Genomic DNA, 24438 nt, shown 5'->3' on the forward strand with positions numbered 1-24438 from the left:
AACGTCATTTAGTGGGCATAAACAAATATTGATGACAGACTAGCTGTTTAATCCCCTCATGTGCACTTGTATGACAAAACCTGCAGTTTGTAATTGCGTTTATTTGTTCCCCTATTGCTTGGGGGAAGGGATAGCAAGTTAGTAAGATAATAGTATCATAGTAAAGTCCCAGGCTTCAGCTATTACATTAACTATCCTTGCGAAAAATAAGGATTTGTGCAATTTAAAAAATTGCACAAATTAAACTGCAGAGAATGTTGGTTTAGTTTAGTTACTGAGCGTGAACTGTAAATGTGGGATTTTTTACAGCCAATAAAAACAATGACACTGACAATCACCTCGTGAAGGCACAATTTCTTTCAATGTAGCCGCTCATGCCTGTAAATTCAACATACAGATACAGTGCATGCGATGTGGTCCAAGTCTTTTAAAAAAAAATCTTATCAGTGAATATTTCTATCAATAGACAGTCTTTGACATGCCTGATGAGACAAGTTCCTGTCATCATTTGCAGAATCCAGCCATTGGCAGGGCCATCATGCTCACAATCCCTATTTTCTCAGTGGTTTCAGATCAACCACAATCCCTCCTTTGATACAATCTGAAATAACAATGGCTTGTCTCCACCCGCACGTTAGATGCTGACTGGGGTTTGTGTGCCCGTTACCATAGCAGCCAGCGTAATAGGCCACACAGTCATCAACTTGTTCTGAACTTGCTGCTGGGAAAAAGACAGGATCCGTTCAGTTTGTTTCATCTGAGGTATAAAACAAAACATCTCTTATCCTGACAATTTCAGACAAGATTCTCAAAGGCATTTCTGTGCAGATTTTGAATGTGGAAAGCGAGGACGACAAGCTGCACTAGAAAGACTTAATGAGGCTTTGTGGTAATTTATTGCCTGTTCTGGCTGCAGCCAAGGAGCCTGATGAGGAAGAGGTGTAGAAAGAAGACATCTGCAGGGTGGAAAGGAACAAAAGCCAGCTGCAAAAATGGTCCATCTGTCAATAAATCGATCGACTCAATCTGCCTCATAGGACTAAATTCAGACACCAAACAGCCACTAAGTCCTTTTTCTGTATCGATCAAGACTGATTACGTGTCCTTAAAATCCTGGATAGAAACAAAGCTCTGCTCATCATAAAGTTGAGCATTTTCAGTTCAGCAGTCACAAATAAGAACTACAGAAACTGAACATTTAACTAAAAACATCAAATAGTTCATTACTGACCGTTTCATTTCTTCAGTGGACTGAAACAGAAGCCGAAGAACATGAACATGTTTTAGTCTTTTAAACATAAAAAGGTATGCAGGGGTTGTTACCTCATTATTTGCAAATTACTGCAAAGTCCCCAAAGCTGTGTTGAAACCGTTCAATGGTAAATAGAAGGCGTTTAAGGTTTGTTTGAGATTCTTTATCATGTTTATGATTTCTATGCAGTCAGCAGCTCAACAAACTAAAGATTTCCCACTGCTAATGATTGTGAGCACATTTAATGTTTTTTAAACCAAGCCATACTTAGTATCACAATTCCGTGGTATGCCGTGATTCAAGTCTAGAGGCATCTTAGCTTAAGAGAAGGAATGTCTCGTTAGGCAAAGCTGCTGCAAATTTCAGCGTCTCAAGAAGAAGGTGAATAAGAGGAGGATCACGCCTTCGCTTTTATCTGCACTAAAACCACTGTTTCCCCTCCACGTGACAGAGAAAAACCTCCTGACTTCCAACATGTTACAGGGATTCTTAAAAAACGGCAAACTTATTTCACTATGTTTTTTTTAATAATACATATACATTGTTTAAATAATTAAACCCGTTTTTCTTTTTCTATGCTAGCATATCTTCAGTATACAATCTACATCTTATAGCAGCAAACTGTATGTTCAAGTAGAACCTGTCAAGGATAATACCTTAAAAATACATTTAACAGTACATTCATTTCAAAAGGACATAGACATTTTAATCCATCTTAATGTAACAGTAGATCATTTCACATTTTTCAATACATTTCATATTTTTAAATAATACATTATATATATATATATATATATATATAGAGTTGCATTTTGGAATGAAATCCTCCTAATTGTATACTCTCTTCTGATCATTTATGTTTGTCTTACGCTTTATACAATTATAATAATCTTTATAATATGTAACAGTGCATTACAGTCCAGTAAAAAACTGCTTCTAACATTCAGAAGCTGTGTCATTTTTTTTAATAGAAAATGAAAACAAAAATACAGATTCAAATTACAAAAAAATTGAATTTGGTGTTTGCAGCTCAAATGGAAAAGGAACAATTATTTTATTTTACTGCTGCAGTTTGGCATTATCTGGGATAATTTGTAGTGACGCAATGCCGCTAACACAGTGTACAGTTACAGCCGTGTGTCCGAAATTAATCAATAGTTTGATATCGTGTGATAAATAAATGTTATGTCCAGAACTTTCAAGATCTGTGCCGAAAGAGTTGTCAGATGTTTCTACATGTGGCATACGTATGTAACAAGCTGTTTGGATAGTGACATTGTTACCCAACCGCAAATAAACACAAAACAAAACTATATGGACAGACGAAGGACTAAATAAAATATTTTGATTTACAAAAGAAATCCTCATTCATCATTACATTTGACTATAGGTATTTCATAATGAACTTACAGCATAAGAGCTTCTTGATACATAAAACTATCTGGGTTATTACATGTAACGCACTCAGTTACTGTTTGAGTGTTTGCAGCAATTTCCTTTTTTTAAAGTGCTTTCAGCAAAATGATAAGATTGTGAGAGGTCGAATGACTTTGCCCTGAGGAACACCACCCCTGGTTTTTACATTGAGCCTTGCATACTGTTTTTACAACTAACAAATCTTTGGACTGATGAGACTGATACAGAAAGAGAAGACACAGTGTAAGATTCATGAACCCAAATTAAGGGCTTAGAGCTGCAGATATGTTACCGGGCGAACAAGGCACCAAAGCCATTTTAGAAAGTACTCGCTTTTCTCTCATCAAAGGAGGCCGAGGGGATACATTGACCTCTAAAAGTAACTTTCAAAGTCCATTTTTTCCACTTACTTTGAACCAACCAGCTTTGCTGCTCCGTGCTGCATATTGAGGTCGCTGCCAGCATTGTAAAACACTCACACGAACATGCAGCGAGTAATAAAAAGCTTTTGACTGTAGTCGGTCCTTTGAACCTGTTTCCTGTGCATGCGATGCACACGCCCACTTCATAGCGCACTGTCCTGTGTGTTGTTGTCAACTATAAAGAGCGAAGAAGGATTCTTACTGGAGCTCCCTGCTCTGTGTTTGGAGCTGCTGGATTTACTGGATTCTTCCAGAACTTCCGCATTACTGCTGTCTGATCCACTGCTGCCACTCCTGCCTTTCCTCTGCGGCCTCTCCTCTCGCTGAGGCATTCTGGTCATCGCCGCGCTGTTGCTTTTTTCTCCGTTGTCTTTGCCTTTAGATTTTACCGTGTCAGCTTTTGGCTTTTTGGATTTACCCTCTTTTGGTTTGCTGTCACATGATTTGTCTTGCTGCTGTGGAGTCTTGCTTGGCTGAGGATGTGTGATTGGCGGCTGCGGTTGGATGGTGGGAGAAGTGACCCTGGACTGCAGTGTAGTGAGGCTGGTCTGTACCGGTCTGTTACCAATGACCACATCCGCGAGGACGTCGTCATCCGTCTGCTCTTTGGCGAAGTTGACAAAAACCTTAAGAATTAAAGCCGTATTAGCGTCAAATCAATTAAGTGACGTTAAACATCTAGACATCTAGAGTTTTCCTCCTTCCCGCTAACAACAGCCAGAGAGCAAAGTGCGATGGGAAATAGCACATGTCGCCTCAGTTATGGAGATTTGATGCAATGCTCTATTCAATCCAATTTACAGCTGATACCAGATCGGGACGTTTTCACCACCCTCGTAGAAATGTCTCCAGTTGCATCGTTCATTCACTCTCACCTGGTCCAGCGTGGTCTGTGAAACAGAGAAGTCGATGATGCCCAGCTCCTCGTGGTTGTTGGCCAGCACGTCGAAGATGCGAGCCAGGCAGCAGGCGTGTGAGGGCAGCTGGAAGTGCAGCACGCTCTGGTGGCGCTCCTTCAGCTCGATGCTGGGAAAAGAGCTCTTTAGATAAGCGCTGACGGAGCATGAGTCCGGTTCGGACTGAGTCTCCATCAGTCGGAGGATGATGGTGTAGCCATCACCAAACCTGGAAGGCGGAGGACGAAACAATAGTCAAGGCTTTTTATGTACTGCTATAGGTAAATGAAATTTGATTTAGAGAAGCAGGTGGTTTGTTGCAGAGTAGAATTATGCACGCAGTTTACTGTATGGCTCAGACTGGGACTAATAAACCTGTTTAGCATTGAGACTTCCCCTTTCCTGTTTTATTATTTACACAACTGTCGTATTAGACAGAAGATCGGGAGCTTACCTGTTCTTCAGGTGTTGCACAGATCCGAGACACTGGAATCTGCCGTTCACCATGATGGCCATTCTGGTGCAGAGCGCCTCACATTCCTCCATACTGACCACACAGACACAGGAAGAAAATACGTCAACACATATTCTACACTGTATAATACACATCATGAGAACGTTGTTGATGATACTGCTATTCTTTATTTCTTGGTGAGTACATAGCTGTACTATCATGTATCCATCTCTGCTTACCTGTGGGAGGTGAGAACTACAGCTCTTCCTTCTTTGGTGACGCTGAGGATGCAGTTCCAGAGAAACCTTTTGGCTTTTGGGTCCATGCCGGTAGTTGGCTCATCCTAACAAGAGGCAAATACACCAAAGGCGAAGTGTAACTCAAAATACTAATACAAGTATATTCATATTTATTGCAGCACATTTTAAGAATGATAAAAAAATATATATTGTGGCAGTGGCACCAAAGTCGCTGAAACATGGTCGTCAAAGAAAGGACATGCGTGTATGTTTGTGATTTAAGGGTTGCAATAGATAAGTATTTTAACTGGTGATATTAGGTTTCATCCTCTGTGTTGATCTGAGCAGTTGATGAACAGGTTGTTTCCTCACTAGGAATATAACGGGAGGAGCCCCGATGAGGGAGATGGCCGTGGAGAGTTTCCTTTTGTTGCCTCCGCTGTAGCCTCCGGCCTCACGCTCAGCGTACTGGGTCAGTCCCAGCTTCTTCACGCCCCACTGCGCCACCTACAGTACATCAGAGAAGATACGTCGCTCTATAATCCTGCATATTGCAGCATAACGCGCTGGTCACTCGACATCAAGTCCCTCGAACAATTTCAGAAGTCACATGACTTAATGTCTTTGTTTTGTGTCCGAGGTGAACTGCTGCTCTACGTTACCTTGGTGACAGACTCCTCTGGGACTCCCCGCAGGCGGGCATAGAGCTCCAGATGTTCCCGGCCCGTCAGCAGGTCGCTGAGGGCGTCAAACTGTGGACAGTATCCCATCAGCTGGTGGACTCGCTCCATCTCTGTCAGCACACTGAGAACCACAGAAGAAACCTTCACAGTACTTCCAAAACTAACAGTGCTACTCCTGTTGTTATTGGGACTATTACAAATGATAACCATACGTCAACTGCTGATGTTACTATTACTATACTACTTTGTTTTTTGGTATTTCCACACACCTTGTAAGTAGTACACCTGCAATGACGGCCCATTAATCGTACTTTATTTATTGGCACTACGTAATTGTGATATATACAGTTGGTTTAAACTGAGTAACTATATGCTGAAAACTAAATGTTTTTTAATGTCTTAAATGTGGTCACAAAGTAATAGAGTTGGTGCTGCAGAGAGATTGTACCTATGTTGATTAAGGAAAGCCTCTCCGTAGGTGATGCTCGTGTCTCCGGTCAGCATGCGAAAGGTGGAGGTCTTTCCTGCTCCGTTCACCCCCAGCAAGCCAAAACACTTAGATATAACCACAACGTAAAGTTACAAATATGTCCACACGCGCTGCAGCTGGGACCATTACCGTGAGACTATGTTAACTTAGTAATTAAAAAATGGTTGTTTCGGTCTACAGTATTAGCATCAGAAAGTACTGGAGTACTTGATGAAGTTGAAAGTGTGGTTGTACGTATAAAACCAGCTGTAGCGGACAGAGATTTCTAATTGTAGGCCAAGAGAAGCAGCAGCAGTATTTTTTAGAAGCAGCAATACGCGATGGGGAAGTATTATTAACTCTCACCTCTCCCCGAGGAATCCCAAGGCAGAGGCGATCCACCGCCGGCTTCCTGCCTGATTTATAAACCTGCAAAACAAAAGTCCTTTTTACCGCGACAATTCTGTCTCAGCAAAAACTCTGCCGGTGTACGATGAAAACTATTACACATGAATGCAGTTTTAATGTTTTGTGGGTTGTGCTTCATGTTAACTGCGCAGCGTGCAGACATTGGCTGTGATTCAGCCCCGGGAGTGTTAACAACGTGACACGTTGAAGTTTGACTTTTCAGGCCGGCTGTACCTTGCTCAGGTCGATCATGGAGAGGATGTCTGATTGGGCTTTGCCGCCCGTGACCCTCTCTCTCTCCCTGTGGACGTCCTCATCCTCTGGACCAAGCGGAGGCATCTCTGGCTCGCCCCACCACGACCTTAACAGTGAGGTATAAGATCACCCCGAATCACTTTGGTACGGATGCGGCAGATTGGCTTTGTAACAAAACATCTGTCTGACCAAGGGTTGTTTTAAAGTTACCCGAGGCGAATGAAGAACTTGTACTGTAGCAGAATGGTGAAGATGAAGAAGATAACCCCTTCGGCTGCCATCGCAAACAGGTTCTTCCCTACGGAGTCCCAATGAAGAGGGTTCAGTGTCTGCTTCGAACCTGGAGGAGGAAAACCACAAGCGAAGAAAATCTTCACGTACATTTATCTTTATAGATTGTACATCCTGTGGGTTTGCTGCAGTCCAAGTAAAAGGTATGCAGGCAATAATGTCCCATATGGGTGTAGCAACACCCTTCACTTTGAATAAAAGGTTTGGGTTCAAATGATATTTGGCTTTAAAATGGGGGGCGTATGTGTACCGAGTCTCTGGAAGGCGTCTGCCATGGCCTGGTTCTTAGCCATGTCGATGAGCCCTCGTCCCAGGCAGAAATGAGGGAAGATGAGAAACACCTTCTTCAAAATCTTGTTCACCTCGTTGAGATGCTGGAAATAAAAATCCCATAAATTGTGGTTGAAAGAGCGCATAGATGTTTAATTCTGTCGGTGACGCGTCACCATTTCGGACCGGTGCGCTCTGTACCTCGTCAACAAACAGCTCCAGGACGAAGGTGGCGATGCTGCCGTTGATTCCGATGAAGAGGTTGATGGAGGTGAGGACTACATAGGCTGTGCTTGGGACGCTGAACAGAAAGGACGCTGGGTACATCAGAGGGGTGATGGACCACCTGAAAGGGATGATGAGTTTATTCAATACACAGTCATTATTTTTGTTACAGACTAAAGGAAAGACCACTGTAAATTGAAGTTTATATGGAAGGGATGGAAAAAGATTAATACGGGGGAAAAAAAACGAGTCACCGATCATGCAGTTCAGTCAGATGTGATGATGCGTTATTTCAGTCGAGCAGCGAGGACAGAAGTCGGAGGATTGTGAGCCTGAACGTACCCGTAGAAGAGGAGGAGCAGGACCAGCGCAGGCAGGTTGGTCTCTGAGACGTACGACTGCTGCTGGAAACAGATGAAGATCAGCACCACCATGGTAGCTGGGACTGTGTAGTTCAACTGAAGAGGACATTTTAGAAAAGGAGAAAAGGAAAAGTATTTATTTTATCCAGTGAATATTATTTTCTATTGAGAATCATCTGATGCAGATTATTGCCTGGAGAACGAAGGTGAGCTTTTGTACCGTGAAAGTCCTTTGAGAATTGAGGTTTAGGTTTTAAGCCCCAAAAATGCAGGGAATACAGAAAGTAGAACATACATTGCCATCATTGAAATGCAGTGCTGTTGTGTCTATAAACACGGCCTTACATTTTGTACAACTTTGATAACTTAACAAAGCAGAATTTTTCAAAAATATATCGGTTGAATGAGAAAACAATGTGGGTGAAAGACTTTTTTCTGTAAATCCCACCAAATATGAAATACGTATTAATGTAATTGCAGAGTGAGATTGTTGTCAGAATGTGAAAACTTGGGGCTGATAAGAGTAATGAAAATGTCTCCTTTCTCTCGAGCACTGACCATGTCCCAGGTGAAGTTGGCCAGCCAGTAAAGGATCGGTTTTACCCCGCTGACAAATTGAAGGTGTTTGGCTTTACTGACTCGCTCCTCAATCAGAAAGAGGACAAAGCTGGCCGGCACAAAGGACAAGGCGAAGATCACGCAGATGGAGACCAGGACATCTACTGATGTGGTCATCCTGACGGAGGGGACCAGGTGGGAAAAGTCGGCCAAAGAAAAACACATATCATCAACACACATTCATGTAATATGACACGCTTGTTTTTACTTCTGGAGTTCAACTCTTGAACCACCGAAAAAAAAAAAAAAAAAACGAGGCCAACAACATCAACCCTTAAAACTCAGTTTTAAAAATCGGTGAACTAACATGGCCATTTCTGTGAGTTGTTCCTTGGTGAGGTTGAGCGGGTGGTTGTAGGCGGTGATGCCGTGTCTCATCCTCTCCGGACCCGGTGGCAGACTCGCTCTCAGCAGGCCGTTGTTCATCACGTTGACAAATGACACCATGGCATGCCACCCTTTGTTATTGTACCACACCTGAGAGACCCAACGGGGGAAGAAACACTTTTTACGGTCTAGATTCTTCCCTGAAAGACAGGCCAGTGAAAAGGAGGAGAGAAGACAGATAATCAGGCACATTGTACCTTGACATTGCTTTGGCGGTTCAGTCCTCCTAGAAAATCTGGCAGTCTGTTGAGCAGAAGATCCAGCGAACTGTTCTGTGATGAATCAAAGAACATCAGAGAACATTAACAACATTCAGGAAATAGCAGTAGTTTTGGTTAAATGCGCTTGAAGCCTCGTTTATACCTGCTGAACTTGATAACGCGACCTGATCGCCATGACGGAGTCCTGGACGTGGTGGGCCGGAGATAAAGTCTGAGTAGAGCTTCCCCCGAGAGAGAAACCTCCATATCTGTAATTATAACGGTTTGTCTTTTGTCAGTCCTCCAGTAGAATTACGTTTAAGCAGGTCTACACACCTATTCTATGACTGCAAGTACTGCAGATATTTAATATATAGATATTAAACCGGCAGCTTACCTGAATTCATTCACCCACTTCTTGGTTTTTAGACTGTTGATGACACAGAGAGAAAAGAGTGAATGTGTGAAGGATATTCTCAAAAGGGAACACAAACAGGGTTAATGTATATCCATTTATAGCTCAGTCATTGAGCTAGTTATTGGCAACAATTGCATATTGTCTTGTTAGGGTAGACCTAAAATAAATATAATTGACCAAATAAGATATTTGACATCCCTAAATTTATCCTAAGTATTTTTAAAAACTTAAAAGAAGCTAAAGGAAAACCAAGTAGCAAAAATGAAATGGAATACCAAACAGCATGTGTCATCATGTTTAATGAAGCACCTTTTTTTGAGAATCTGAGAGTAGGTTTTCACCAGGTAGTCAGAGATGTTATAACTTGTCAGATTCTGCAGCACATCTCCAGTCACCCTCTTAATCTAAAAGACAACAAATATCAACATCTCAGGAGTCACACAGGGTCTAAGTCAAGTTAATCAGCATTGCGTTGCGCCAACACGCCCCTCGGCCACACCGACCTGCGGAGGCGGCAGTCCGCCGGCACCCTGCGGGCAGTCGGGGAGCATCCGGCGCACGTCCTCCGTGCTGCACTGGCAGTCGGGAGACGGGGCGCCTCTGCTCCAGTTGCCTTTGCTGAACATTTGCCAGGTGGAGAAGGAGACCTGAGGTCGCATGAACTGGCCCCCCCGCGCGCCTTCACACCTGCAGGGAGAATGGGGAATGGAGATAGAGCAAAGGCTTGCAGCATTGAAATGCTGCCCGGGTGTGTGGTATATTAAATAAAGGTACAGCAAACAACCTCAAAATTATGAGAGATAAACCGATTTCCCCAAAGCAAAAAGATTTGTGTTTACAGAGAGAACGTTTACAATGTGGCATTATATAATCAAGTGCCAGTAAAGGTCAGTGATTACTTAATACACACAGTCAAGGATGAAATTACAAGGGGATCATATTCATCTCAACCCTACACAGCAAATCATTGTAGTCACAAGGGTTGTCTTACGTGCTGTTCTCTTCCTCCTCTTTCTCCATGCACTTGGTACCAAAACCGGGCTGGTCCAGCAAAGCTTCCAGCAAGTTCTCCATGGCTGGGTTCCCAGGTGCATCATTGCTGTAAATATATCAAAGCAGCGGGACAAACACTTGTCAAAACTATTATTAAAAACTCATCCGGTGAAAAGCATGACCCGTGTTCCCACACGAGTAGACCAAACCAATTCCCGCCTGAAGAAAACGATTGACGTTCTGGTGAACGTTCGGGAGGAGGCCTACCTGAAGAACGTGAACTGTTCTCCATACATCCAGGGCTGCAGCTGCAGGGAGGGATACTTCCCGAACGGAGGAACGATGAGGCTGAAGAGCAGAGCGACCAGCACGAACACAGCGGGCAGGACGACCTGAGGCCAAAATCAAACTCAATCTAACTAATGATGTACAGCCATTAAATTAACCGTTGACTACTAAATAGTCAACAAAAACTACCGGATGGGGGACAGCGTTTGTTTTGAGAGCTCTCATACAGCTGTTATCCATATCTTTATTCACCTGAGCGAAGAAGCCCCTGCGGCTCCTTCGAGCATAAAGCCAGCGTTTGATGAAGAGAGCCCTGAGCTGCTGCCAGGTCAGCCACCATCCGGTCAGTGGCAGCTCACCTCGGCCATCTCCACTAAGTGGGTCCGTCTCCTGGGGTTCTGCAAGCAGGGAAAGCACAGATTGAGAGAACAACAAGGCATCGTGCTGATAAATATATAGACCTCTCTCAGTGATCTGGACTTTCTGCACAATGGAGACGCAGAGACACAAAACTACAATAGCAATTGAGAAGGACAAATTTGCAAGTTGAACTTAAAGTTATTGGAAACAAAGAAACAAATGGAAACAAATGAAAGCTGACATGCAGCTTTCATGAACCCACAAAAAGTTAAATTTCAAATATTCAAATATATTCGAATACAAGACATTTAACTGGTTTATATAGAACTACATTTCCATATAGGATGATCTGAAGATACCTTGCTTTTGAAGCCTTTTCCTTCCTGGCAGCATTATGACAACAAACAATCACAGTTGAAGATGAAAATGTAACACTGAGTGGTGTGAACACAAATCCATGCGTCTGCAAGTTTTTATGCTTACCGGCTTCTGGTTCTTCATCACGTTGTCTCTCAGCCATCTGCCCAACTGATGACGCCTGCCTGCAGGGAGATCCGGCCTGTGGATCTGCTTCCTCATCCACGCCAGTTTCCTTTGCCACTCGCAGGAAGATCTAAAAATGGACCAAATGACCATGAAACAAAAATTAAATTCTTACTTACAGACACAACAAGATGCTTTTGCAGTGGAACGATTTTAGTTGTGACCTAAAATCTGTTGGAGGTCAAGATGGCTGGATTTTTAATAATAACTCTCAACTAATGCAGCTTTAAGTTCAAAGTGCTTTAAGATGAAATTAGTTTTCTTGCTGTAGGTATGAAAACAAAAGATGTTCCCTTTTTTGATAAGGAACTGAAACTGAAAATACTCTTCAGGCCCTATTAAGTGAAGATGCAGGCAGCAGGTGGCAGTAAAAAAGCATTTATCAAAACTAACAGAGCAGAGGGTGAGTTCCTAGGAGTAAGTACACCTATCAGAGTGCACTACCAGTGCTAATCTGATGCTAACGTTTAATCCTGTTAAGAACATGGCAGCTCCACAAATATCCAGCCCTACAGATAAGGCGTGGTTAAGCTCCTGCACGCTCACACATACTACATTTAACTCGGCATGGTTGGTAGGAAAGCGTTTCTAGGTAAAGCACTCTTTTACGTTAGCTGTAATAAAATTCGTTATTTGTAAAAATCATGAATCTTGAAGTCAAGTCAATATTAGTACCGATGGTCTCTAAGGTGTTGCTAACTCTTGTTCCTCTACCAATACTCTTTGTTTGGTTTATAAAAAAAATTAAAAATGGAAGCTCACTGAATGTCTTCTGAGCGTTTACCAGGTAGCTTATTCATTTATTCATCCAAAACAATGCACACGTCTCACCTCTTCCAGTGTGCTGTCTGACAGCCCGTAGCTGCTGATGCCGAGCTCGGTCAGCCTCTGATCCAGTTCGGACAGGAAGACGGCCAGGCTGCTGTCCTTAGCTGCTGTCTGCGGCAAGTTGATCACCGCCTCGCGCCCCGACTCCTCTACTAGTCTCGCCCCCGCGATGTGCTGCTGCGCCAGGGAGAGCAACGCCGCGAGGTCTGCAGCGGACACAATAAGGCGTGGGGGGGGGGGAAAGAACATGCAGTTAGTAAAAACTCATTGCTGCACTTATTAACGAACATTGAACGGCCTCAGTGACACTCACATGAGCTACTCTCCTCACTTCCCAGGCCGGTGTCTTCACTCATGGAGGACTCACTGTCCTGAAACACAAAGATTTGTTTGTTTTATTTTTGTCTTTACTTCAATCCTGCCCTGTTGTTATCAACCCATCCAGGTTATTGAACTTAACTTTTTAAGATATAGATCAACATTAAAATATCATTTTTTTAAATTATAATTTGCGATTTTAGGAATGGACATTTGGAGGATGCATGTGACAGCAAAGCGGCAAAGCATGCGTGTATACACATTTTTGAGGATTATTAAAGATAGACCTTGAGAGCGGGCAGCTTGTTGGTGCTGGTGCTTGTGCTGGTGCAGATACTGGTGCTGCTGGGAGTGCTGGTATTCAGTCCCTCCCTCTTTACCACGGTCAGATAGTAGCCAGATCCAAGGCGGGATTTCAGAAAGAGAGGTGAGCCACAGCAACACAGCTTTCCCTGGGAGATAATCGCAATCCGGTCACCTAGCAGCTCTGCTTCGTCCATGTAGTGGGTGGACAGGATGATGGTCCGGTCTGAGGGAGAAAGACATAAACAGACACATATTGACTTATTTTTTTATGTTGGTCAAAGACTTTTGGGGGGGTTTAAGTTGGGATATCTCCTTCCAGTTTCTAGATTGTCACCATTTCCGAAAAGAAAAGTACCCCCAGGTTTTACAGCAAGACTAAAATAGAAAGAATGGATCTGGCAAAGTATACTGTATTTATTGACTCAATGTGACTTTCCAATAACAACGAGATCCATAGACCCGATCATTCACCTTTGCGATATTTAAGCAGTAAATCCCAGATCCCTCTGCGTGAGTATGGATCAACTCCGGCTGTGGGTTCATCCAAAACAACCACCTTGGAGCCTCCAACGAAGGCTATTGCCACCGACAGCTTTCTCTGCATTCCACCTGACAGAGACACAGAAGGAGGTTTTGGATTGACATCCCCTTCTACAAAATATGGTCATGTTTATATACAGCAATCCAACTATTAGGCTTACCAGAGAGGTTTTTGGTCTGTTCATGTCGTTTATGCAGCAGGCCGACATCTTCCAGCAGAGTGTCCAGCTCAGCTTTCACTTCTGCTTCAGACAAACCCTTGAGACACCCATAAAACCACACATGCTCCTCCACTGTCAGTCTGCAACAGAGAAAAAATATGATCATTTTAAGTATTCAATCCCTTATTTCATAGTGCAGAGTCCATAAAAGTGGTTATCACTAATAATTCAAATCCATCTATTAAACCCACCCACACAAGTCCAAAGCGATGTTCAATAACAGCGTGTCACAAGTTTTAGTGAAAGAACATGAATGCTGGAAAGCAAGTCTTACATGTCAAACAGGACGTTGTGTTGTGGACAAACTCCCAGCGTCCTCCGGATGATGTCCAAGTCATGACGGATGTCCAGCCCTTTAATGTACACAGTTCCCGAAGTCGGTGGAAACAGGCCAGTAAGGACAGATCTGACAAACAACGGATGCATTAGCACATCTTCCACTTTAATCGATACAAATCTGTTATTTTATCCTGTGAGCACTGGCGTGCTGACGCTAGCATAGTAACTCAATCTTCTCTCTGTCATTTTCCCCCATCATGCACCTGTTGTAGCTATTATTATAATATCCAGATAAAATAAATTGTGGGATTTATCGGTATGAAATCCTTGATAAAATTAAGTTCGAAACAGCCCATAAAGATTGAACACATTAGCGCTTATAGTGATCGGCCTTTACTCATCCTTTCTCTTTACATGGTGGTGGTTTTGCCGGCTCCGTTGTGGCCGAGGAAAGATGTGATTTGCCCCTCGTAGAACTTTAGGTTGAGGTGATTCACGGCCAGTTTGCCTCCCTTCTTGTATATTTTCACCAGGTTTCTGACGCTCACGCCCAGGATAAGGTCACTCGGTTCTGGCTCAATCTGATCTGATGATAAAAAAGAATTACTTCTAATGTATTTAAAAGGGACAACGTCCACTTGAATATATAAATGTGGGTGAGAAACAATGGAAAAGGACCTAGTGGTAATTATCCTCTCACAGTGATTTATACTATTAATACTACAATCGTAGTATTTGAGCAGAAGTCATCGGCCATCAGGGTGTGAAAATAAGTGATGTGGCATTACGGGTAACACAGGTCAGACTCGCTGCACAGACACAATTAAAATGTTGACAACATTGTCAGCTCCAGTCTCCTTGTTCTGAACCTCTGTAGTTAATGGGCTTATTGACTAGGCTCATCAACTTGACTATTGGCTTTAACATAACACAAAACAACAAGCACAGACTTATTGCTGGTGTTGAGACCAGAACTGTGTCCAATAAACAAGAAATGTATCAGAAATACGACATCTGTTCACAAATTGATGGCCTGCAAAAATACTTTTCCAGTCTGGTTTTGACAAAGAAAGCCAAATGTAGCTATGATTTCTTTGTACCTTCATCTTCTTCTGTGGGTGGGGGCGGGATTGGCATGCCGGCCTCCAGAGGAACTCCACCCCAGTAGTTGATTTGGAAGATGAAGTACCAAGGCCTTGGGATCCCATATTGACCTGGTGTAACACACTCAAGATCATTATTTTAAAACTGCATTTTGATGAAAGAACCAGTGTCACTTAAACAGTCAGAATATGTTTGTGCTAACCTATAGATATAGTGGCCAATAATACATCTGAAAAACATATTCATTGGGTTTCTAAAAAGCCATTGCAGCACAATAAAAATAGAATGTTTAAGAAAAAACAGTATATACTAATACTGAGATGTAATTTTACATTTTTAACAATATATAAAGCTATCGATTACATCCAATTTGCTTGAAGTTGCAGCTATAGAATCTAAAATTGCTTTTTCTCTAAATGAAATGAGGTCATCAAACAAAAAGCTCTAGTCCTGTCTAAAATTAAAACATGTTTACAATGTAGTAGTAGTGTACTCATTTGTCAAACACATGGGAAATTCTCAAAAACTATTAACCCAACCCTCTTTGCTCACTCAACACAAAAGAAATGACACTTAATATGACACTAATCCTCGTACCAGGGAACACAGCTTCGATGTACCAGGCTGCCACAGCATAGATGAAAGCATCCACATAGAGCATGACTATAGAGGTAGTAAAGCTGTAGGAGTCTCCTTCCACGGGACTGGAGTGGAGGTTTGACCACTGGATGCCCACGCCTTGCTCTTCGTACTGAGAGAAATACTCACATCCGAAGCCAAAGGCCACAGGAGACAGGAAACTCTGAGAAAAGAGAGTTCGGATCTAGCTATCAACCTTGGCACAAGAACACTTAAAATGCTGCAATGCTGTGTTGCAGGTAAGTTACATTTGAATAATTAGATACATTAAATGTAATGGTCTACTTTCTCATGCAATCTATACGTTAAGTATTTCTATTTTTTTCTTAAAAATAACTATGTACAGCTAATCATAATTTTTGTCCAATTCATTTTGTGGAAACGTGGAGAGAAACGTTCTCAATGTTTTATTTTACTTACAGCGAGGACTCTGTAGGTGGTGGTGAGCCGGTCTCTCCAAGCTACACACAGTACGTAAGGCAGGTAAAGGCCGAAGTAGATCAGCCCTCCACATGCAGCGGCCAGGTTGGCTTTAGAGAAGAACGTACTGATGAGGAAGCACTGCATGATGGTGGCGGTGGCAAACGCCGTCAGGAAGAAAAACACAACAGCTGGGTTGCTGTATGGCAGAATGTCCCCCCACTGGAAACAACACAAACCGGAATCAAGGCCTCGCTGTAGAATGCTTCCACCAACCCGTCACGTTGACGTGAACGCTTTACATTGAACCACACAATATGCAATATAAAGAATTATTTTGCACTTTACTATCAGTCTAGAAATGAAAGAATCAATCATTTCTATATATATGTATATATCATCATGTGTTGAGTGAGTGGTCATCTTGCCTTGAGCAGAGCAATGAGGAGCCCTGCAGAGAACAGGAAAGGAACAATGCTGCTGATGAACCAGCTGAGCCACAGCGTTCCCGTTCCCAGACCCATAATCCTCATGGTTTCCTTCAGCCTCGCCTCCTTCTCGTACACCACGCCTTTGATGATCATGGCCACCGAGTAGATCCAGGCCAGCGTCATGAAGAGTGGCAGAGAGCGGTTCAGCACCCGGAGGAAACTGTTAATGGTGACCACATTAGGCTTTTATAAAGTGACTCTCTGCTGCTACAGACAAGCTTCTAGTGTCACAGCGGTTCTGAGCTGTTTCCGGCGCCACGACGTGACACTGTGTGCACACTTTCTTTTAAAAATGAGAGGACAGTATGCGACTCACACATCGTCCACATAGCAGGGATACGGCATCTGCTGGATGTAGATGCCGGTGGTTTGTTGGACTCCGGTCAGCATGCGGCTCACAGCACTCTCCACTAGGTCCTGAACGTACACAAAGCCGCCCCAGATGTAGCGCATGTCATTAAATGGGTCAGCTGCAGGACCAGGATCCCAAAATCTGGAGGAAAAAAAACACGCAAATGAGGGTTTAGTTTTTTGAAATCCATATTCACTACAAGTATGTATGGCTGAAGAAATGGACGGAAAAGCTGTAGTCACATGGCCCCGAAACAGTTTACTTTCACTTCTAAGAACAGAAAAGTTCAACGGAGGTGATGTTAAGGAAGGGCTCCATTAACAAAGGATGTTTTTGTTCTTGCTCAGTTACCTGTCCTTGATCTTGTTGGTCCTGGTCACATCATCAATGTCCATTCTGATTTTGTAGGAGACGTGTGGCGGCAGGTCAGGGGACGAGGAGTTGGGCAGCAGGAAAACCACACCAGCCCAAAACTGCCTGTCCTCAAGGAGCTCCAAAGCCCTGTCAATCATCTGACCCTCGGACTCCAACCCCTCCAGCTTGTTCAGAGAGAAACACTGCAGAGAATAAAGGAAACACAAACACGATGAATGATTAAAAAATGGACAAGCAAGTAAAACTTTATTTAAACCTTGTACTGATTCACTGTTTACTACTTGACTATTTTCCCATCCAACCAATTTCCTAAGAATATAAAAGAGCTCAAAAGTGACGTCTAATCCTTGTGACTAAAAAGCAGGTAAAAGTATTATATGCCCGAGAAAAACCAAACAAAAGAATGCCAGGGGATGATGACCTCAGAGACTTCTGCGAGGGTGGTGATGGTGTGGCCGAGGTCGTTGTAGATGTCCAGCCAGGTAGGCGGTGCTTTAGGATTCCTCGGGGCATCTGGCGAGGGTGTGGACAGAAAACGTGCAATCCGAGAGGCCGTCCAGGATGTGTTCTCCAGGCGCAGGTTAACCAGTACCGCGACCTCTGGCCGCCTCAGCAGATCCTGTGACACACACACACACACACACACACACACACACACACACACACACACACACACACACACACACACACACACACACACACACACACACACACACACACACACACACACACACACACACACACACACACACACACACACACACACACACACACACACACACACGGTTGTCAATTCAAGACATTTGGTGACCTTACATTGACTTACATTTGTTACCTGAAGACCGATAAAAACTTAATCCTAACTTTTGACCTAAATCTAAAGATATAGGTGTATTTCGTCAAAAAGGAAGGCGAGTCCCCACAATGTGACTGTGTAATCAGACTAATGCTCACACACAAACTGTATTTCTAGCACTCACCCTTTCTCAAGAGAGAGAGAGAGAGAGAGAGAGAGAGAGAGAGAGAGCAGTGGTTAAATCAGACCTGCAGGAGCTGGATCTCCACGCTGCTCTCCATGAAAGTCTTGACTCGTGGTCCGACTTCCATCCAGGCTGCATTCAGCTCCTGGAGGATCTGCATGTCCTCGAATGTCTTGTTTACCTTCAGCAGACACAAATACTAGTTAGCTTTAACGACATGATGATAATTTTTCTCTAGAGGACAGAAAGTTTGTAGGGTGCCGGCGCTTGGATGGACTCTGAGGTTTGAAACCGTACCTCTTTCATGACTTGTTGTATTGCAGGAGTGTCGGGTGTGTAAAGCAGTTTTCCGATGAACAGAGGTTTTATTCCTCTCCACACAATGCGGGACAGAGGGTTGGACTCCAGACCGTGGATCAAATTTTTACAGAAGGGAGCTGCATAGAGGAAAGCACAAGTAAGACAAAAACAACGGGTTAAACTCATTTAAGGTGTCGGTGTGGGTCCTAAAGAACACAAATTGATTGGGCCACAAGAAAGCTGGTTTTTTATTTATTTATCGTAAATTGCAAATGAGAAGAGGAGCACTCTAAAACTTTTGCAGAGAAAACCATTGATTCAGTTTTGCAGGTTTTCGTTAATATCAAAGCTCCTCACTGGTGTTGTTGTCCCCGTCCGTCTCCGGGTCTGTGTCTTCAGTGCCATTCTTTCCTAAGAAGGACTTGATGTCATTGTCCTCATACCAGTTCAGTGACGGGATGCGCTCACCGCCAACCTCAGGGTGACCGCACATGATCCTCGAAAAGGCACGAAAACTCTCCCTGGGCATCGCCGAGCGATTTTCTGGAGACAACAGGCGAAGAGCTGTGCTCATGTCCGCGAAGCTGGACAGAGATGAGAACTGAAGGAATACAGAGAGGTAAGAACAGAAGATTTGGAGAAGCAGGGGAAAAAAGGAAGAGAGTAGAAGTGAAGGGAGAAAATAGATATGCGAAGATGATTTTTATTGCAGGGAGAAAATTCAGTACCTTTTTATTCAGAAAATGAGAAAACATAATATAAAAAAAGAAAACCGCTAAATGAAAAAGAAATCAAATGTAAAATGTCCAATTAAGTGACTTTCAAAGCAGATACAAACACAGATGGACATGAAAAAAAACGTGCGTTCTTACGTCATCGATGAGGACGGCCAGCTCTTGGGAAACGGAGGTGACGGCCTGACTGATGACCCTTAGGTCTCCCGCGTTGGCCAGCAGACGGTCTCTCTGACAGGAAGGACCAACAGACAGGTTTACTGATGCGACTTACTAAAGGTCATCACGTGTCACAGCAGACAGCAACGAGACTGTATTTGCATGTGTTGATTTTGGGGTCACGAATGAATTTGCAAAAGGAAGCTGCTTCCTACCGTAAAGAACTTGGTGTAGTCGAGCTGAGAGAGAAAGAGGCGCTCGGCTTCCTGCAGCACATCAGCTGGAAGGCTACAAAGCTGAGTCTGAAGATCTTTCATGGCGGCTTCTCCTCCTTCCACCTTCAGAAACTGTCCCAACATGCTCGCGTTGCACACCAAGTCCTTCAGCTGCAGTTGAGCACCAGCCACAGAAACCTGGATGGATGACATTAAATTAAAGCAGTTAGGCTCATACAAATAATACATCAAACTTATTTTCCGATAATTATCATTAATGCTGATAGAAACTTTTCTGTATTGTATAGTTAATTTTATAACGTATTTACATATATTTGTTGAAAAGTTCAACAATCATTATTTCTATTTTAGTTAATGAATTTATGTTAAAACAAGGGAGGATCTCCGTCCGTGTCCATCAAGATAGAGCAACCTGTGAAAATGTTATTTTTTAAAGGATAAACATCATATATCCGCTATATATCTGTAATTCTACAAACAGTAAAAAACTGATAACATTGGTGAAGCGAATTTTTATCTGCAACTATGCAGAAATAGTGGGTTTTAAAACAAAGAAAACGCTTTATGTCAATGTTCAAAATGAAGCTCCGCAGAACAGGTTAAGCAATTTAATTCAATCTAAATGTTGACGTCCAAAGAGGATCCTATTTCTTTTCATGAATTGTTTCTTATCCAAGGATACCCAGCAGATTCCTCACCCGAAAATCCAGACGAGCCTTCAGCAACTGGTCCACAGTCACAGCCGGCAGGCCGCCGCTGGTCACCAGGAAGCTGGAGAACGTCTCGTTGGCTCTCAGGTATTCTTCTACTGGCAAATCTACGGCAGAAACACGGCATTAGGCCGGTTACTTCATGCTTATGACTCATTTCACCAATAAGCATTATTCCATATTTTATATTTCTGTATTTGCCTGTGGTTTGGTCAGTTTACCAGGAAAATACCAAACCATCATTATTAAATCGTTCCATCGGGACTAATTTAAGTTAGATATTTTAGTCTTCTGGTTACCCTGAGAAATCTCAACGACAATTTTCAGGTCAAAACGTTCTTTATAGATAGAGGAGAGCAGTGTGGGATTTATTGCTGGAAAACCCACTTGCTTTCATTCATCCAATTGTTTGTCTGGGCGAGTCGTGTAATTTAATCCGCCCGCAGCGGAGAGAAGCCACTCGGCCACTCGGCGCTGCTTCACAACAGCAGTAAATGGACACAATGATCCGGTCACTCGACACCTGTTTAAAGCCATTCATACAGATCAGCTTCCAGTCCTGCTCAGAGAATTCTGGGGAAAGAGCTGCCTCGAGTTTTCTGTTCAGTGAATAAAGACGTTGGTCGAGTATTTCGAAAAGAAACATATGCAGAGAGAGCGGAAAGCTGCTCCAGTGTCACAACGTTAGCTGGGTGCTAAAGAAGAGTCAAACTAGCTGCGGTGTACTTGGCCAGGCTCCAGGTCTCTCTCCCAGCCTTCGGACGCTCTCCATCAGGTCCTGAAAGCCGGAGAAGCTCCGGTTCCCACTGTAGGACAGCACCGTCTGGGCGTCCACGAAGAGACGGGACAGTCTACGGAGACAACATCTTTACCAGTAAACACCTTCAAATCTGCAAATAGTAACTGTGTTCAATGAAGTGTGCAGGGGATTAATTTAACTTCTGGGCAAATTAGAAAACCGTTTGGTTCTTAGAACATGACAAAGGCCCCAGATTGATCTTGATGGCAGGAATAGTAGCTCACTGCAGTGAGCTCAAAGGATGAGTTTGCTATGATGCTAGAAGTACACTTTGTGTGTGGGCATTAATCTGGTTACACAGGCACATTGTGTGGACTCGCCTTCCTTTGTGACGAAATACACCTAAATCTTTAGATTTTGGGCCAAAAGTGAGTAGCAGCTTGCAAAGCTGTTAAAAAAGCTTCATGAATGCAGCTGTTCAGCATTTACATTAATGAAAAAAAATGAAATTATGGATTAAACCAAACGTTTGTGTTGGTAAACCAGCAACAATTCTCAGACTAAAGAGACTTAAGGGTTAGGTTAGACTCATTTACAAGTATTCTATACAGTTTTCTTGCTTTGATGAACTGAATTCAGTCAGTGACATTTGGGCGATTTAAAAAAACAACATCAACATACATTCTAACTGACTACAGTTTTTCATCTCTTGGGCTGTTTTATTCTACAACGATCCAGGTAAACTCCAGACAGCCGTCCATCTTTTAACTCCAGTTTACCTACATGGAGTTGTCAAAGTTGCCGACTTGGCCCAGCATCTCCCCCGGTGTTGGACTGTGGAAGCATGGGTTGTTGATGTTGCAAATTATGCCCTGAATCCAGGGCAAGGTGCCGGCTGACGGCAAGGCTTTGTTTGGAAAGTGACCTACAAAAGAAGAGAAGCAAAAATAAGATCAGCCTCGAAATACAAAACAATGAAACTACTGTGGCAGAGACCTGAAACATAATCTACAAGCAGCCGACCCAACAGTAATACAAGTACAACCCAGACTGCTGTTTTTAAACAAATATACAACAAAAATCATAAACCAGAATTTTACCAGAACCCGATAAAAGCTGCCTTCACAAGGAGCATTTTCCAATACTTTCCTCGGGTAAATGTCAAGGAAAGTACACGTAACTAAAAATCGCAAATCTCACAACCAAAACTAAGTGCATTTTACAACTTTTTTCCTAATACCTAATGTACACTCATTTACTAGGGAAACATTAAAGTAGGAAGTTAAAACGTAAATGAGCCTGCATAGGAAATTAAAACCCGTCGAATTAGCACTGAATACTTGAATTTAGTGATCAGAAAGGCTTTGTTCTGTTGATTTTCTACAGAATAAAGACAGAATTAGGGGGTCATAAAATAATGTAATGCATAAACTGACGTTTTCTGTCGTGCAGGTGTTGCGTTTAATTATGTTGCTGCGCTAATGCTAATTACAGACTTCTCAAAGAGGTCACGAACACAAGAGGTTAGGAAATCAAATGTGGCTACAAGAGACACTTAATCCTCCTGAGCGGGTTCGACGTAAAGCCTTTTCTGTACTGTAAGTGTGTGTGTTCCTGAAAAGACACACTTTGCACAAGACCACTCACATTGGCTCTGTTTGTACGGAGGGTGTGAATGACGAACAGAGATGAGGATGACGAAGAGGAAGAGCGGCCATAGGAGCTCGATGATCAGCTGGATCTGCATGAGAGGAAAACATAGGAGCTGTTATAAATAATCAACGACCTTCATAGACCTCATCTACCAAGCTAAAGCCATAATGTGGCCTGACAGGGGATACAGCAGCAGGGATGAAATACTTTTAGGTTGAATTAAAACGTGGCTACCTTGTTCCTCCTGCGGTATGTGACGTTCTTCCAGAGCAGGAGGGAAATCTGTCGAAAAAATCCCATCGCTCTGAGCGGCTACCTGGCCATGACGCAGAGCTGCAACACACAAATAGTGACGGGGAAAGGGAACGTTCAGCAGGGCGTCCTCGGTGTTGTCGGGAGGGACACGTGAAATGTCCCAACTTCAACTAAAGATGGGACTTTTATGGAGTTGCATTGCCCTATCAGCAACTTTTATAAGTTAAAACTTCTAATTCAGGCACGCATGTTGAGAAGAATGTTAAAGCGTACGTGATGGATCCGTCAGGTTGTTATTTTGCCCGTTCTCTTTGAGTGAAGGTTATCTCGTGTGCCTGATGCGATGATGGACAATCCCCTGCTTTATCTCAAAAGCCCGCTGATCCTGACGGCTTACCTGGTTCCCTCACAGACTTTCACATGTACTTTTGCTCTGTGAGGCCTCCAGAGAACTGTGTTAGTCGATAATCTGAAGCCGTGGCTCATGATTTAGACCTGGTTAGAAAGCCATTGCCAGGCCCATTTATTTTGCTTATAAACACGTGAACTCCTTTCCTTCTGTTGGTAACTTTACATATTCAAATGTCAGTACAGCATCCAGTGTATTGACGGGTTTTTCCTCTCGGTTTTATGCAGTGTGATGGATGCTTACAGCTCTGAACATAGTATAATAGTGTTCTGTAGTGTATTTGACACGCAGATAACTTGATGCAAGCGGATGTAGTGGTAATGTAGCATCTTAAACCTCCATTACGGTGTTAAAAACCAACACCAGGCAATTAAATGTAGAATTAAAACATAATTAAAATGCAATTACAAGCTACTACACTTGCCAGTCTCGTCCATGACTAGAGGTTAAATCATATCATAATTAGCTGACGTAACCACAGAGTAGGAGTTAAGCTAGAAAGCAATAGAGGAAAACATTTAGCTAACGTGTATGTTACATTCACCTATAGCTTCTTAGCATGTGACATAGTGATGGCTAAAAAACGACCTTTTCGAAAACGTCAGGCTGAAAACAACCTGCTCTGAAGCGGTTACATGTCATTACCTTTCTGTAGAACGGCTGGTAAAAATCTCCTCTCGGTATTGCGGAAAACACGGACGGCCGGTAGCTTGTCATTGACTCTTCATTTCCCCAATGTTTGCAGGCGTGAGCTGAAGAAGGTCCCGCCCGAACGCAACGCTGATTGGCCGATGTATGTTCCAGGGGCGGGGTCACAGAAGCCGGTAAAGAATATGATTGGATTGTATCTATGTTTTTGTAACTGAAGACACGTGATTGACCCGGCATTGACAGCGCTGTGTTATGTATCAGCCCACATTCAATGCATCTTGTAATAAGAC

The 24438-nt window shown here is 43.1% G+C and overlaps 1 protein-coding gene and 1 long non-coding RNA gene across 6 annotated transcripts; one reads left to right on the forward strand and one right to left on the reverse strand.

Annotated features, from left to right (window-relative positions):
- Nucleotides 1-1760: 1760 nt before the first annotated feature.
- On the reverse strand, nt 1761-24255 carry abca7 (ATP-binding cassette, sub-family A (ABC1), member 7). Of its 5 annotated transcripts, XM_040183717.2 has the most exons (50): nt 24143-24255; nt 23068-23166; nt 22828-22921; nt 21964-22105; nt 21168-21292; nt 20430-20548; nt 19711-19908; nt 19475-19567; nt 18960-19203; nt 18600-18739; nt 18367-18483; nt 17744-17941; nt 17299-17504; nt 16912-17088; nt 16533-16755; nt 16105-16326; nt 15643-15847; nt 15042-15155; nt 14356-14527; nt 13937-14068; nt 13603-13742; nt 13373-13510; nt 12883-13124; nt 12591-12648; nt 12281-12483; nt 11390-11519; nt 11266-11289; nt 10799-10944; nt 10526-10650; nt 10257-10364; nt 9769-9952; nt 9575-9669; nt 9245-9277; nt 9011-9116; nt 8845-8919; nt 8568-8737; nt 8201-8378; nt 7623-7738; nt 7257-7401; nt 7036-7159; nt 6705-6834; nt 6474-6600; nt 6198-6260; nt 5811-5917; nt 5342-5483; nt 5052-5186; nt 4680-4783; nt 4441-4533; nt 3966-4215; nt 1761-3716 (listed from the first exon to the last, which is right to left on the reverse strand). In XM_040183717.2, exons 2-50 carry the CDS (start codon nt 23131-23133, stop codon nt 3234-3236), a joined length of 7161 nt encoding a protein of 2386 aa, XP_040039651.2. In that variant the 5' UTR covers nt 23134-23166; nt 24143-24255; the 3' UTR covers nt 1761-3233. The 5 variants fall into 5 exon arrangements, with proteins under 5 accessions (XP_040039651.2, XP_040039652.2, XP_040039655.2 ...); XM_040183718.2 differs by lacking the exon at nt 11266-11289; XM_040183721.2 differs by lacking the exons at nt 22828-22921; nt 23068-23166; nt 24143-24255 and having other exon boundaries at nt 21987-22105.
- Nucleotides 19083-24374, forward strand: LOC144411444 (uncharacterized). Its single transcript, XR_013468606.1, has 3 exons — nt 19083-19221; nt 20409-20528; nt 24243-24374. It is a non-coding gene; the product is annotated as an uncharacterized LOC144411444 (long non-coding RNA).
- The last annotated feature ends 64 nt before the right edge of the window (nt 24375-24438 follow it).

The sequence above is a fragment of the Gasterosteus aculeatus genome, chromosome 8 (assembly GCF_964276395.1).
Source record: "Gasterosteus aculeatus chromosome 8, fGasAcu3.hap1.1, whole genome shotgun sequence".
Lineage (NCBI taxonomy): Eukaryota > Metazoa > Chordata > Actinopteri > Perciformes > Gasterosteidae > Gasterosteus > Gasterosteus aculeatus.